The sequence below is a fragment of the Lampris incognitus genome, chromosome 10 (assembly GCF_029633865.1).
Source record: "Lampris incognitus isolate fLamInc1 chromosome 10, fLamInc1.hap2, whole genome shotgun sequence".
In the NCBI taxonomy this organism is placed as follows: domain Eukaryota; kingdom Metazoa; phylum Chordata; class Actinopteri; order Lampriformes; family Lampridae; genus Lampris; species Lampris incognitus.
The window spans coordinates 216,510-233,553 of record NC_079220.1 but is presented as its reverse complement, the minus strand read 5'-3'; the positions used below and the strand labels follow the sequence as shown (position 1 = coordinate 233,553).

General features: G+C 43.4%; 1 protein-coding gene across 1 annotated transcript in view; it reads left to right on the top strand.

Moving 5' to 3' along the window:
* Window positions 1-13,035, top strand: part of LOC130119126 (sodium channel protein type 4 subunit alpha B-like) — a 256,811-nt gene extending 243,776 nt beyond the window's left edge. Inside the window, exons 32-34 of the mRNA XM_056287542.1 lie at window positions 6,906-7,050; window positions 9,900-9,977; window positions 12,661-13,035. Of these exons, the coding sequence (XP_056143517.1) occupies window positions 6,906-7,050; window positions 9,900-9,977; window positions 12,661-13,035 (598 nt within the window). The remainder of the gene's footprint in view (window positions 1-6,905; window positions 7,051-9,899; window positions 9,978-12,660) is intronic.
* Window positions 13,036-17,044: the final 4,009 nt, after the last annotated feature.

Genomic DNA, 17,044 nt, shown 5'->3' with positions numbered 1-17,044 from the left:
TAACAGTGTCAGGGGGTAGGAGAGAGAAAGATTCAGGTGTAGGGAGGATAGAGGCAACAGAGGAAGAAAGATCAGTGGTGGAGGGAGAGTGGAGGTGTCTACAGGTGGAAACCATGTGGGTAGGGGAAGGGGCTGAGGGGGGTGAAGAGAGGGTGAGAGTAGGACATGAAATAGTGGTCAGAGAGCTGGAGGGGAGTAAGAGAGAGATTGGAAATAGGACAGTGTCTAGTAGGAAAGATAAGGTCCAGCTGGTTGCCGGCCTTGTGGGTAGCAGGAGAGGGTGAGAGGTGAAGGTCAAAGGAGGAGAGGAAGGAGAGAAGAGGATCTGGCTTGTTAGTGTGGATATTGACGTCTCCGAGAAGGATAAGTGCAGTCATCAACAGAGAAGTGCGAGACAAGTGTTTCAAGCTCCTCCAGAAACTCACCAAGAGGGCCTGGTGGGCAGTACACAACCACGATGGTGAGTTTGACTGGATAAGAGACAGTAACAGCATGAAATTCAAAACAGGGCGGAGAAAATTGTGGAATGGAAACAAGAGAGTATTTCCATTTCAGGGAGATTAGCAGGCCAGTACCATCACCCCGCCTCCCAGCTCTGGGAGTGTGAGAAAAAGAGTACACATCAGACAGAGCTGTGGGTGTGGTAGTGTTTTCTGGCATGATCCAGGTCTCAGTTAGAGCAAGAAAGTTGAGGGAGAGCAAGGATGCGTAGCCTGAGATAAACTCAGCTTTCAGCACCGCAGACTGGCAATTCTAGAGCCCTCCCGTCACCACTTGCTCAATGTGAGTGGAGAGAGTGGGATAGATGAGATTGGTAGGGTCACAGCACCTAGGAGTGAACCAACGTCTATGCCAGCCCCGGAAAGAGGAAAGGAGAGGAATGCGAAGGAAACACATAGTCTATACTGGGTACACAAAATACAGATGACTGACCGGATCTAAAAAGAGCAGTCCGTGCTTGATGAAGTCTTGGCTTGAAAAAGTCGTGCTTGCCTTTGTTCACTCTAGCCTTCTTTCAACCTAAGCTTTTTTGCCCGATGCTTGAAAGCTGATGCTTCAAGTAGCAGCAGTGATTTAAAGAACACTGATTGCTAATTGTCTGCCATGAGTGCAGGCCACACCCTGGCCACTTAATACCCAATTGGCCAAAGAGGTACACTGAAAATAGGCATATTGCCCAGAAACTGGACACTTATGTAAAAATCTATCAAAACTCACGCAATACTATTAAAACTGCAAATAGCAAGTTACCAAGGAATATATTTATAAGCTAAAAGGATAACTAAGTCGAAACAGCTAGGCAACAAGAAATATTGAAGGGCACACTAGGTGAAAAAAACAGCTACAGCTAGATTAAGTAAATATGACAAGTAAGTAAATAGAATAAGACAGCTACAGCTAGAATAAGATCCCACTAGGAACCAGCAGCAGATGTATAGAGAAAAGGACTAATACTCAAGCAGCTGGACTAAGACTAATAGCAACTTGTTAAGCAAGAAAGATGATACTTACTCTATACTAGATGAGCCAGCAATTCAGAATCACTCCAGAAGTTAAAATACACACTGGATTGAAACTGAATGAGGCCAGACTTGTAAATCCCTGCGATTTTCTGGCCACACCCTGGCCACTTAACACCCAATTGGCCAAAGGGGTACACTGAAAATAGGCCTATTTCCCAGAAACTGGTCACTTACGTAAAATTCTATCAAACCTCACACAATAGTATTAAAACTGCAAACAGCAAGTTACCAAGGAATATATTTATATGATAAAAGGATAACTAAGTCAAAACAGCTAGGCATCAAGATTTAGGTAGATCTTATCATAACTTTTTGAATGCAATTGATCTAAAACTCATTTTAATGCAAATATATGCAATTTTAGGAGCATTTAGGGAGCTGCAGGTTTGTATCTTTTTTTTCACAAAGTTATTAAACCTTGAAAGCCACTGGGGATGCACAAGCCAGTGCATTCTTAGTGCCGGTCTCAAGCCCGGATACATGGGGAGGGTTGTGTCAGGAAGGGCATCCAGCGTAAAATCTTTGCCAAATCAAATATGAGGAACATAAATCAGATTTCCATACCGGATCGGTCGAGGCCCGGGTTACCAACGACCGCCACTGGTACTGTTAACCAGCAGGGTGCCTGTCGGTGGAAACTATGCTACTGTTGGGCAAAGGAGAAGGAGAGGGGGAAGGCATGTCCAGAGGCAGCGAAAGAGGAGCAAGGGTAGGAGGGTGGAGGTGAGAGTCAGAACTTTGAATGTTGGCACTATGACTGGCAAAGGGAGAGAGTGGCTGATATGGTGGAAAGAAGAAAGGTAGGCATAGTGTGTGCAAGAGAACAGGTGGAAGGGGAGTAAGGCCAGGAGTATCGGAGTTGGGTTCAAACACTTCTACCATGGTGTGAATGGAAGGAGAAATGGGGTAGGGATAATTCTGAAGGAAGAGTATGTCAAGAGTGTGCTGGAGGTGACGAGAGTGTCAGACAGAGTGATGGGTATGAAGCTGGAAATCAAAGGTGTTTTGCTGAATGTTATCAGCGCATATGCCCCGCAAGTTGGGTGTGAGATGGAAGAGAAAGAAGAATTCTGGAGTGAGTTGGATGACATGGTGGAGAAGGGTACCCAAGGAGGAGAGAGTAGTGATTGGAGTGGACTTCAATGGACATGTTGGTGAAGGAAACAGAGGTGATGAGGAGGTGATGGGTAGGTATGGTGTCAAGGAGAGAAATGTGGAAGGACAGATGGTGGTGGATTTTGTGAAAAGGACGGAAATGGCTGTGGTGAATACATATTTCAAGAAGAGGGAGGAACACAGGGTGACATACAAGAGTGGAGGAAAGTGCACACAGGTGGACTATATCTTATGTAGAAGTTGTGAACTGAAAGGGATTGGAGACTGCAAGGTGTGACGGCAGAACATAGCGAAGCAGCATCGGATGGTGGTCTGTAGGATGACTTTGGAGACAAAGAAGAGGAAGTGAGTGACGGCAGAGCCGAATATCAACTGGTGGAGTTGAAGAAGGAAGACTGTTGTTTGGAGTTCAGGGAGGAGTTAAGACAGGCACTGGCTGGTAGTGAAGAGTTGCCAGATGGCTGGACCACCACTGCAATAAATAGTGAGGGAGACAGCTAGGAAGGTACTTGGTGTGTCATCAGGACAGAGGAAAGAAGACAAGGAGACTTTGTGGTGGAATGAGGAAGTACAACAAATTATAAAGAGGAAGAGGTTGGCAAAGAAGAAGTGGGATAGTCACAGATGAAGAACGTAGACAGGCGTACAAGGAGACGCAGTGTAAAGTGAAGAGAGAGGTGTCAAAGACAAAGGAAAAGGCGTATGGTGAGTTATATGACAGGTTAGACACTAAGGAAGGAGAAAAGGACTTGTACTGATTGGCTAGAAAGAGGAACCGAGCGCGAAGGATGTGCAGCAAGTTAGGACGATCAAGGATAGAGATGTAAATGTGCTGACAAGTGAGGAGAGTGTGCTGAGGAGGTGGAAGGAGTACTCTGATGGGCTGATGAATGAAGAAAATGAAAGAGAGAATGTTGACTGATGTAGGGATAGTGCATCAGGAAGTAGAGTGGATTAGCAAGGAGAAAGTGAGGGCAGATATGAAGAGGATGAAGAGTGGAAAGGCAGTTGGTCCTGATGACATACCTGTAGAGGCATGGATGTGTCTAGGAGAGATGGCAGTGAGAGTCCGCGGTGGTGTAGCGGTCTAAGCATCGGCTTTGTGTTGATGCAGTTGCCCACTGGGACCGGGGTTCGCGTCCCGGTCTTGTGAGATCCGACTATGGCCAGACTCGATGAAGCGGCAATAATTGGCAACGCTGTCTTCGGGAGGGGGGCGTAGTCGGCTTGTGTTCGTCACATGAATGCGTCTCTGAGTGTGTCAGAAAAAGCAGTGGTTTGGCCTGGAGTCCCCTTGTCACGAAAGTGGCGAGCCGTCTCCTTCGAGACTGCCGGCTGGAGAGATGCAGTTGGTGAACGCATGCAGTACGAGGGTGGAGTTTGAACTAAAACGAGGGATCGATTGGCCACTAAATTGGGAGAAAAAAGGGAAAAATCAGAAACAAATTAGGAAAAAAAAGGGGGAGGTGGCACTGGGGTTTTTATCTATGTTGTTTAACACAATCTTGGAAAGTGAGAGGACGCCTGGGGAGTGGAGAAGAAGCATACTGGTACTGATTTTCAAGAACAAGAGCGATATCCAGAGCTGTAGCAACTACAGAGGTATAAGTTGATCAGCCACAGCATGAAGATATGGGACAGATTAATAGAAGCTAGGTTAAGAGGAGAGGTGACGATTAGCGAGCAACAGTATGGTTTCATGCCATGAAAGAGCACTACAGATGCGATGTTTGCTTTGAGAATGTTGATGGAGAAGTATAGAGAAGGTCAGAAGGAGTTACATTGTGTCTTTGTAGATTTAGAGAAAGCATACGACAGGGTGCTGAAAGAGGAGGTGTGGTATTGTATGAGGAAGTCAGGAGTGGCAGAGAAGTATGTAGGAGTGGTGCAGGATATGTATGAGGGAAGTGTGACAGTGGTGAGGTGTGCGGTTGGAATGACAGATGGGTTCAAGGTGGAGGTGGGATTACATCAAGGATCAGCTCTGAGCCCTTTCTTGTTTGAAGTGGAGTCTCCGTGGACTATGATGTTTGCAGATGATATTGTGATCTGTAGGGAAAATAGGGTGCAGGTTGGGGAGAGCCTGGAGAGGTGGAGGTATGCACTGGAGAGAAGAGGAATGAAAGTCAGTAGATGGAATACCTATGCGTGAATGAGAGGGAGGACAGTGGAATGGTGAAGATGCAAGGAGTGGAGGTGATGAAGGCGTAGAAGTTTAAATATCAACTGTCCAAAGTAACGGGGAGTGCAGGAGAGAGGTGAAGAAGAGAGTGCAGGCAGGGTGGAGTGGGTGGAGAAGAGTGTCAGGAGTGATTTGTAACAGAAGGGTACCAGCAAGAGTTAAAGGGAAGGTTTACAAGATGGTAGTGAGACCAGCTGTTATATGGTTTGGAGACAGTGGCACTGATGAGAAGACAGGAGGTGGAGCTGGAGGTGGCAGAGTTGAAGATGCTAAGATTTTCATTGCCTCGCTTTCTTTGTCTCCAAACCGGCCAACCTGAGCTGTCCCTCAAATATACTCATTCCTAATCGTGTCCTTCTACAGGATTAGGAACGAGTATATTAGAGGGACAGCTCAGGTTGGACGGTTTGGTGACAAAGCAAGAGAGACAAGATTGAGATGGCTTGGACATGTGTGGAGGAAAGATGCTGGGTTTATTGGGAGAAGGATGCTGAATATGGAGCTGCCAGGGAAGAGGAGAAGAGGAAGGCCAAAGAGAAGGTTTATGGATGTAGTGAGGGAGGACATGCAGGTGGCTGGTGTAACAGAGGACGATGCAAAGGACAGGAAGAGATGGAAATAGATGATCCGTTGTGCGGACCCCTAACGGGAGCAGCCGAAAGTAGTAGTAGTATTAGTAGTACAAACAATATATAGTACAGTACATAGAGTAGAGTGCATCTTAGATTATAGTACAATTTATGATATATAGTACAGTATATACAATATAGAGTACATCTTAGAATAGAGTACGATATACAATACATAGTACAGTATATACTGTAGAGTACATGTTAGAATATAGTACAATAAACAGTATATAGGAAAGTGTGTACAATAGAGTACATGTTAGAAACACGACAGTCATCTGCAGATAGACAGATGAAAGAGGAGTTCACAATAGAATAGTTATAACTACAAGTAAATTAACTTCTCTTACAAACCAAACATCAGTACTATCCACTTGAGTGGAAAGTACTGTTCTTGCAACTGTATTTATGACCTTTATACCGTAGCTTAACCATGTCATGTGACATGCCACTTTGGTACACTTTACCAGCAGATATTACTGGGATCCAAAGGAATTGAATCAAGTGCAACTGGACTTGGTTATACTTGCACAGTTGCACTTGATTCAATTCCTTTGGCTAACTATGACCTGGATGAATGAGAACATTCACAGACATTACTGGGATCACTTAAGAAAACTGCAGATGAACTTTTAATACCCAGGTAGTCACGCTACAGACACGACCACTGACTATTCCTGTAACAAACTAGCCAACATTTCCACCATGAGCATACGCGGTCCAGCCATACTGTAGGTGTTGAGCTAGTCTGGTTGTAGTATATGTATGCATGTTGGCTATATCATTTTACTCACCGGCTTCATTCTGGAGGTTTTGCACATGGGACCACCACTGGACTCAGCGTTACAATGGTGTCTTATAGGACAAGTGAGCATGAGTGTCAGACAAACATCAACAAGCTGGTGAGTAAAATGATGTCATAACCAGTAAGCAGACAGGGAACAGGGGAATGCTGCTTGTTTTAAGTTTTGGCTGGAAATTGGAATTTTGTGTTTTTTGTCAAAATGTTCAGTCATGAAGAGCACTCAGGTCACAGTTTCCTACAACAGTAAACCAACAAGCACGATCATCCTCATCACTACATCCCATAATAATCCACTGTTCTTCAGCCTGCTCTACTGTCTCGTCTAGCTTGCCTTACTGTTGTGTTGTTCTGGAAGTCCAGCTGCTAGTCTAGCTTTCCGTACTGTTATGTTGTTCTGGAAGTCCAGCTGCTAGTCTAGCTTGCCATACTGTTGTGTTGTTCTGGAAGTCCAGCTGCTAGTCTAGCTTGCCTTACTGTTGTGTTGTTCTGGAAGTCCAGCTGCTAGTCTAGCTTTCCGTACTGTTATGTTGTTCTGGAAGTCCAGCTGCTAGTCTAGCTTGCCGTACTGTTGTGTTGTTCTGGAAGTCCAGCTGCTCAAGCTTTTACACTGCTTTCTCATTCGAACGCTGCTCTGCCTCCATGTTTCTCAGTGTGCTGTCGGACTTCTGCGACACGCTTCAGGATCCCCTGAGGATCCCAAAACCAAACACCATGAAACTGATAAACATGGATCTTCCACTGGTACCCGGAGACAAGATCCACTGTTTGGACATCCTTTTGGCTCTCACTGCTGAGGTATTAATACAGCCACTTTTCCAACCTAGTTTGTTTGTTAGGGTGCACAGTACTGTTTTTTTTTTTCTTGAAATATGTTATTGCGTGAATGTTGTTTTGTTTACCTTGTTTTAAATTTAAGATTGCTTTTCTCATTCTAGTTTGTCTTATCTTGTCTCAGATTGTCTAATGTTATTTTCTCATTTATTTTATTTTTGTTTTGTTTTTTCATTTTATAATATTTCATTCTATAATCTTGTCTAGATTTATTTGGATGTGTCCTGTCTGGTCTAACCTTATTTTCTTATAATATTAAATTGGGTTTATCATGTTTTATTTTATATTATTTGCCTATTTTGTCTAATTGTGTTTGGATGTCTTATTGTGGTTTATGTTGTCTAATCTTGTTTTATTAAGTTTTAGTCATATATTTTCTATCTAAATGTGTTTTCTCATCTCTGTATTTACATTTACTCATTTAACAGACATTGTTATCCAACTCACTATTACAAGTGAGTCAGGATTGCAGATACATTTGAATGTTTACAGTTGTGCCTTAGATCACACACAGGCAGGGAATGAAAGTACAAAGTAGTACGAAGTAGATGTACAAGGTAAAAGTGAGACAAATTAAGCTGTCAAGTGCAAGTAGAAAAGGGCTAAATAGTAGATGCAGGTCCGCGGTGTTGTAGCAGTCTAAGCGTCGGCTTTGAGTTGATGCAGTTGCCCACCGGGGACCGGGGTTCGCGCCTCAGTCTCATCAGATCCAACTATGGCCGGACTCGACAAAGCAGCAATAATTGGCAACGCTGTCTTCGGGAGGGGGCGGAGTCGGCTTGTGTTCGTCACATGAATGCATCTCTGTGTGTCAGAAAAAGCAGTGGTTCGGCCTGGATTCGCCTTGTCACGAAAGTGGCGAGGCGTCTTTTTCGAGACTGCCGGCCGGAGAGATGCAGTTGGTGAACGCATGCAGTATGAGGGTGGGTGTTTGAACTAAAATAGGGATCGATTGGCCACTAAATTGGGAGAAAAAGGGAAAAATCAGAAATAAATTAAAAAAAATAGTAGATGCAACTAGTGATGGTACAATAGGAACTGGAAAAGGCCAGCACCAATAATTCCACTAATTCACAGTAAAGTGTCAACACAGACCACTTTATGTTTTAAGGTACCTGTAGACTTGGAAGAGTAAAGTTTTTAGGTCTTTCCTGAATGAAGTAAGTGAGTCTCTATCTCTGATGGAAAACAGGAGTTCCCTCCATAATTTTGGGTCCAGATACAAAAACAGTCTGAACTAAGAACTAGTCACTTTGGTAGTGTCCAGATAGGAAAAACAGTCTGAACTAAGAGCTAGTCACTTTGGTGGAGGGGACAGATAGGTGAAATGTCTGAACTAAGAGCTAATCACTTTGGTGGAGGGGACGGAGAGGAGAAAAGTCTGAACTAAGAGCTAGTCACTTTGGTGGAGGGGACAGATAGGAGAAATGTCTGAACTAAGAGCTAGTCACTTTGGTGGAGGGGACAGAGAGGAGAAAAGTCTGAACTAAGAGCTAGTCACTTTGGTGGAGGGACAGATACGAAAACAGTCTGAACTAAGAACTAGTCACTTTGGTAGTGTCCACATAGGAAAAACAGTCTGAACTAAGAGCTAGTCACTTTGGTGGACGGTCAATATAGGAGAAATGTCTAAACTAAGAGCTAGTTACTTTTGTGGAGGGCATAGATAGGAGAACAGTCTGAAGTAGGACCTAGTTACTTTGGTGAACGTGACAGATAGGAGAAATGTCGGAACTAAGAGCTAGTCACTTTGGTGGGGGGTTCAGATAGGAGAAATTTCTGAACTAAGAGCTAGTCACTTTCGTGTAAGGGACAGATAAGAGAAAAGTCTGAACTAAGAGCTAGTCACTTTTGTGGCAGGTCGAGACAGGAAAACAATCTGAATCAGGAGCTAGTTACTTTGGTGGAGGGTCCAGATAACAGAAATGTCTGATCTAAGAGCTAGTCACTTTGGGGGAGGGTCCAGATAGGAAAACAGTCTGAACAAAGAGCTAGTCACTTTGGTGGAGGGGACAGATAGGAGAAATGTCTGAACTGTGAGCTTGTCACTTTTGTGGAGGGGACGGATAGGAAAACAGTCTTAACTAAGAGCTAGTCACTTTGGTGGAAGGGACAGATAGGAAAACAGTCTGAACTAAGAGCTAGTTACTTTGGTTTAGGGGACAGATAGGAGAAAAGTCTGAACTAAAAGCTAGTCACTTTGGTGGAGGGGACAGATAAGAAAGCAGTGTGAACTAAGAGCTAGTCACTTTGGTGGAGGGGACAGATAGGAGAAAATTCTGAACTAAGAGCAAGTCACTTTGGTGGAGGGGACAGATAGGAAAAGTCTGAACTAAGAGCTAGTCACACTCGTGGAGGGTCCAGATAGGAGAAATGTCTGAACTAAAAGCTAGTCACTTTGGTGGAGGGGACAGATAGGAGAGAAGTCTGAACTAAGAGCTAGTCGCTTTGGTTAAGGGTACAAATAGGAGATCCTACCAGCAGCAGAAGAGTTCCAGCAGGAGTACAGAGCGCATATCCTGTTTTGGTTTGTAATTGTGTTTTGTAATGTCCAATCTTATTTTATCATGTTTAATCATTTAATCTTGTTTCTCTTTTCATTTTGTATCATGTCTAATCAAGCTGTAAGATGTCATCTCATATTTTGTCTCATATTTTGTACTTGTTTCAGCATATCCCATCTTGTCTCGTGTTGTCAGTTCTTGGTACACTTTGTTTCATCTTGTTTTAACGTCATATCTTGTCTAATCTTGATTTAACCTCAAATCTTTTTCCAACTTGCCCTGTCTTCTTTTATTTCATTTCATATTTAGGTGCTGGGGGATTCAGGGGCGATGGATGCACTCAAAGCCAGTATGGAGGAAAAGTTCATGGCCAACAATCCTTCCAAGGTTTTTACATTTTTTCCACTGTATTGCTACTCTTCTACTACTTTCCATTCCAATTCAGTGTTTTATATTTTTTCTGAATTTGATATAGTTCATTCTGTCAGTTAATATGACTTAGAGTAGTAAGTCCTTTTATCACACATTATTTATTACAGGTTAAATTCTGTTACAGGTTATACTATCATTTATAATAAAAAAAACGAATGACATTAACACTATCACTATCACAACCACTACAATTACTAATTTAAATGGCGATTTAAAAAAGTAATAAACAACACAAGAAAACGGGAACGTGGTCACAGTAATTTGCATATGAAACTGTTTGTTGGTTTGGGTTGTTGGGACACTATTGTTTATAAGGGCGGGGACACCTGCAGTCAGGTGATACTGAAGAGGTCACTTAGATGATGATGAAACGTTTCTGTCAATAAATGTTGTGTCCAGATGAACTGATTCAACTTTCTGTGAACATAAGAACAGAAAATTAAAGCAAACTGTTATCAAAACAATTACTTAAAACAATAACAGTCCTACTATAGAGAAAGACAGATAGAGGTAATGAGACAAGTTAATGAGATATAATAAAATAAAAGTCAATCTCATCGTTAAAGTATGTCTGAGAAGTGATTGAAATGATTAGCTTTCCCCAGCTGGACTTCAGCAAGGAAATCATTGCAAAGCCAGAAAAGCCCAGTGACCTTCAGTCTTTAAACTGGTCCCAGAACAAGGACCTTGCCAAGGGAGCTCAGGCTACACACCGTGGGCTAGCCAGATGTTCCTTTGGCACAATGGGGCAAGTGGCCTGCTAGCTCAACTGTGGAAACCGGTATGTTGCGATTCAGCCATGTCTCCATGAAAATCAGAACACAGCAGTCTTTTGTAGTTCTCTTTGTAGTGATACTCAGTCTGAGCTCATCCATTTTATTGGTGAGTGATCTTAAATTCATGAGAAAAACACTTGGGATAGGAGTTTTGTATGGTGTAACCCATAGTCGGGCTAGCAAACCAGCTCACTTACCCTGCTTCTGATTCCTCTCCCTGCGTCTTCTGTGTCGCCTACCCCCAGAGAAAGGGATCCACGTTAGACCTGGTGGTCTGAGAATCTCCTGGGGTGGAAATAATGTTTTGTACAGTCCATGCTAATCTTTAGAAGTTCTTGGCAACTGTAGTGAATGTGTGCCCTCATTTCCTTGACTAGGGAGATGATAATAGTCAATATTAACAACAACAGAAATAATAACAACAAGAAGCACCGGTAAGAGGAGCGCAAAGCCCTGCGTCTGTGCGTGCTGCCACTTAGATGAGTCATGACACATTTCTCTCAATAAGCACTGGGCATACAAAAGACATTTCTCTCAAAAACGTTGTGTCCAGATGAACTGATTCAACTTCCTGTGATTTCATTACCTGGATTATTGAGCATGTGTCAAGATACTTTAGAAATTAAGTTGCTGAAACCAATTTGCTTCTATTTTTTGAGAAACAAATGAAAATTGTTTAGTGAGTTTGACATTAGTGTAGTTCATAGATAGTGTAAACTACTAATAAGACACGTTAGCCCCTAGCTAACGGGTCGGACCCTTTAGTCGAGCGGTTAGTGATGTCGCCTTGTGGTGCAGTACACCCCGTATTGAATCCCGCACCGGGCAAGAAAATAACCGGCTACGTTGGTGGCAGCGGTGGGATCCGGAAGTGTGCAGATCCTCAGAAGTCTCTTCCGAGCGCGGGAATAACAAAGCGCGAGGGCGCGCTTCCGGGAGAGGGTGACGACTGTAAACTACTAATAAGGCACGTTAGCCCCTAGCTAATGGGTCTGACCCTTTAGTCGAGCGGTTAGTGATGTCGCCTTGTGGTGCAGTACACCCCATATCGAATCCCGCACCGGGCAAGAAAATAACCGGTTACAATAGTATTGTGCCTGCAGACTGTAGATTTTCTACTGCAAGGCTAACAAGTTCTTTTACACTTAGGGCTCTATCTTACACCTGGCAACAAAGCGGCGCCAAACACAACACAAGTGTCTTTGCTTGTTTCAGACAGACACAGTTGTTGTTTTCCTGTCCAGTGGCCACTTGCACCCATCTTAGTGCCCATGGGCATGTTGGTCTTAAAATGAGGTGTGGTTAGGCACATTGTAAGCACCTTCCTATCTTGAGGCAGCGGAAACCGATTGTGCGATTGACCAACAAAAACCTGGTCTTAAGTCAAAGGCACCATATTTTAAGGGCACATTATTAAGATAGTAATATGCACCTACATAGGTGGGTGCACAACACACTATCCGCTATTATAATAGCAATCTGCCAAGGTGCAAGCGCACCAGGCTTTTAAAGGGAATGGGAGATGACACTGTTTTGTTTTTGTTTTTGTTTTTTTCATGTTGCGTACAGCTCCTTTGAACCATGCACCTTACTTTGCACTTACATCATCTGCTGTTACACTAGCAAAACTGGATTTGGACATGTCCTAAATGCACTTGCACCATGCACTTTAGACCATGCACTTAGATCGTTAAAATAAAACCCTTAATGTTTTTGTATATCGAATATTTGTGTTTTCGCATGTCTGGTATTCTTATTGTGTGCCTTTAAAAACCTTATTCAGACCGTAATTCCTTTTTCTTTTTCTTTTTGTTTGTAATCTGCCATTTTAATTATGAAATAATCTCTACTATTATAAATAGGTGTCATATGAGCCAATCAGCAGCACCCTGAGAAGGAAACAGGAAGAGGTAGCAGCAACTGTCATTCAGAGAGCCTACAGGAAGCACCTGCTGCTGCGGATAGTCCGGCACGCATCCTTCAAATACCGTGAGAAGACAGAAGGTCCCAGAGAAGAGGAACAAGCTTCTGAAACACAGGGACTCATCCACAAAAGAATTAATCAGCTGTATGGCCAGGAGGACCATCCTTCAGACCTCCCTCCAACAGGTGGCACCAGCCAAAATCATTCTCCTGCGAAGGTGGAGCTTCAGAATGAGGTGCTGCTCCACTCTGCTCCTCCGCTCAACCTCCCTGATGTCTTCCATGATGAGGAGCTGAGGGAATCCATTGTCTGACCACGCTTCAAACACACTCATGAAGCCTGTCAATATGCTAAAGCTACAAGCTAATGACCTGCTTATTGGTTCCATGCCCCCCCCCCCTGCTGCTGCTGCTGTGGAAACTACTCTGTGAACAAGCAATTTGAGAGGACCTCTCTGTGTATTGTCCCTTATAACCTTTGACCTTTTTAAAGATCTGCTTTCCTTAACAGTCAACACATTAAAAGCTACAACATGAAGAGTACACGACCTACCAGGACCATTCTGAAATAGAAGTTAAACCTGATTTGTTATTCTTAAACTGGATCTCCAGTAACACATGATGATATCAGCTCACTGGTAATGTGTCACTCCTAGACATGGATCCAAATAATAATGTATCACTCCTAGACAAGGATCCAAATGATAATGGGTCACTCCTAGACAAGGATCCAAATGATATGTCAATCCCAGACAAGGATCCAAATGATATGTCACTCCTAGACAAGGATCCAAATGATAATGTGTCACTCCTAGACAAGGATCCAAATGATAATGTGTCTCTCCTAGACAAGGATCCAAATGATAGTGTCACTCCTAGATAAGGATCCAAATGATAATGTGTCACTCCTAGACAAGGATCCAAATTATATGTCACTCCCAGACAAGGATCTGAATGATAATGTGTCACTCCTAGATAAGGATCCAAATGATATGTCACTCCTAGACAAGGATCTGAATGATAATGTGTCACTCCTAGACAAGGATCCAAATGATATGTCACTCCTAGACAAGGATCCGAATGATAATGTGTCACTCCTAGACAAGGATCCAAATGATATGTCACTCCCAGACAAGGATCCAAATGATGTGTCACTCCTAGACAAGAATCCAAATGATGTGTCACTCCCAGACAAGGATCCAAATGATAATGTGTCACTCCTAGACCAGGATCCAAATGATAATGTGTTCACTCCTAGACAAGGATCCAAATGGTAATGTGTCACTCATAGACAAGGATCCAAATGATAATGTCTCACTCCTAGACAAGGTTCCAAATGATAATATGTCACTCCTAGACAAGGATCCAAATGGTAATGTGTCACTCCTAGACAAGGATCCAGATAATAATGCAAGTGGCTAACCAGCTTACTCATTACATGTTCCTGGTTGGACAAGTACAGATATAAACATGCTTACTCGTAATATCTTCCAACTAGTCCAGCTTGTATGAGTGACAGAGCAGGTTACTAGTAAGATGCCCCCCCCCCCTATCTTGATAGGTTCAAGAAAGCTTAATAATAAATTTGTTACTGGTAATATATAAAAACAGACTATCAACCATTATATACTCCTACAAGTGGCAGTAGCAATGCCTAGTTACCATGCAGAGAAATACTTCTGTTCTCCTGTATGACATTTAAATACTGCAGAGGACTGTTGATTCTAAAGCTTAGCTGTGCTTTCCTCTTCATATATGGTAAGGAGTCGGGTTTGAATTCTGATTTTTAAACATTGTGTTTGTCCAAATGACGTCAGCGTTGCCACAATAATTTCTTTGGATCTCAGCTCAAAATAAACCTGTTCTTTTTTTTCTGTTTTTTTTTTTTTTTTTTTGCCGTTGTTGAATTATAATTTATAACCCATATGCTACAAGATATGGTCTAAAATGTCAGTCTCTTATCTATACACTACGATTTATAGTCTAAAATTTCAGTTTATAATCTTTGCTGTAAAACTTGTTTAGCACCATCATCACCTTCTCACCCGGCATGTTGTGAGGTGTCAGAAGTCTACTGGCAGCTCCTTTGTCAAACTTTTGCGTTTCTGAAGTTTTTGTAATCACATCTATCTCATATTTAAGCCATTTTTCATCACTTTATTCCTTACATCAAATTCTTCTGAAGCTTCCTCCCTGAGTTGATGGTCAGTATCACCTCAGTAAACCGCAAGACCATCAGTTTACTGGCTATTTTTGTGTTTGTTTTTGTTCATTTTACAGCAGACTCTCAATCCTAGCCTTGTGTATCCTGTGTATTAAAATATCTTTGAACTTCATGACCCTGTATTAATGTACTTTTTTCTACATGTATTCATTATTTATATAGAAAACTACTCACTCTAGGTGCAGGGATCAATAAACCATAAATCACCTCCAAAAAAACCCACACATGAACACACCTTGTCCCATAATTGTAGCATCATATCCACAGCTGGCGATCTAAATCAAAAGTTCGGTAAACTATGTCATGAAGATGAAAAAATTCAGTGATAAAAACTTCTTCTTTCATGTCCCCTATCGTTTGTTGGCTAATATCAAGTCATACACATTACTACGGGCTACATATCACTACAATTATAACAATTCACTGCCACACAGCTAAGTGTGGAGAAGTTTGCCACGGTACCTCCTCTTTCAAGGTTTTTGATTGAAGTATTAGCACAGTATCTCGTCTTCCTCCTCCTCCTATTAGAGGGCGCCACAGCAGATCATCTATTTCCATCACTTCCTGTTCTCTGCATCTTTCTCTGTCACACCAGCCACCTGCATGTCCTCTCTCACCACATCCATAAACCTCCTCTTTGGCCTTCCTCTTCTCCTCTTCCTTGGCAGCTCCATGTTCAGCATCCTTCTCCCAATATACCCAGCATCTCTCCTCCACACATGTCCAAACCATCTCAGTCTTGTCTCTCTTGCTTTGTCTCCAAACCGTCCAACCTGAGCGGTCCCTCTAATATACTCGTTCCTAATCCTGTCCTCCTTCATCACTCCCAATGAACATCTTAGCTGTTACGGTTTCACCCTCACAAACCTCGCAACCTACCTCTTCCGTTCCCGCTGGACCGCCACGGCGCTCGGCTTCGCCTGAGTATTCTCTCCTCACCACCAGAGCTGGGGCGCGTTCACGTTCTCCATCGCCGGACTCAGACCCTGAGGTCCCCAGCACCTCCCAACGGGCACGGCGCGCCCTACGGCGCCACTGATGCCATCTGCTGGCAGACTGGCAGCACGGCTCTACTTTTCCCCAGTCATTCATTCCCTCAGCTGTGCCCCATCTATAATCATCTCAGCTGTTCCCCATCTGCAATCACTTCTGCCCCTACAAGAACCTGGTCTTCTCTCAAACGCATTGCCAGATCTTCCCATAGGATACCTCTGAGCTGTTGCGCAGAGCCGGCTCGCCTGCCAACCCTAACCCAACTACCTCCTCGGACTACCACTTAGACTTTGAACTCGGACTACCTACTCCTCGATTCCCGTTTGCCTTCGGACTTGGTATTTTGGCTGGTACACCCACAGTTACACAACACCCAACGCCCCATTCACATATTACACATACTAAGGATAATTTACACTAACACATAGCTAGACACATTACCGCCTGCCAGTACACATAGCGTATTCACACACCCCACACACACAGTGATTAAAGTGGGCCGGAGCTCCCCGGATCCCGACACCGGCGCTTCTCCTCCTCCTCCCCCGAGTCAACCGGAGCTGAGATCCGGCGGCACTCTGTGGACAGGAGTAATTTCAACCTTTTTGTCACAGTAAAATTTAAAACAAAAAACATGATGCAGCCAATTCACAGGCATTACAAAATAAATCTCAAATAAAGTCGTTCTTCTATTTCTATACTACTTTACTTTTTCTGAAAGTTTGAATGACGTCGCGTCCTCACGTGACCCGCACCTGCCTGCTGTGTGGCTTCACCAGACATGACGTCAGAAGAGACTGGCTTCACACTCACGGCTCAGGGTCAGTTCACCGCACCAGGCAGACAAGACTCGAGAGAGCGTCAACCTGCTACCTGCACTATTATCCTGGATTGGGGGGCATAAAGACTGAGTATCTTAAGTGTATTTCCAATAGTTTTGTCTATCTCTGCTGTGGTTTTCATTCAAGCAACTAACGTTAGCGAACGTAACGTTAGCTAGCTAGCTAACTAGCTATCTTCCACCCGGTAACGTTGCTAGCTAGTTGCTGACGTTGCTGGCTAGTTGTTTGAATGCTGCTAGGCAAGCTGACTATCGGTAGCGTCCG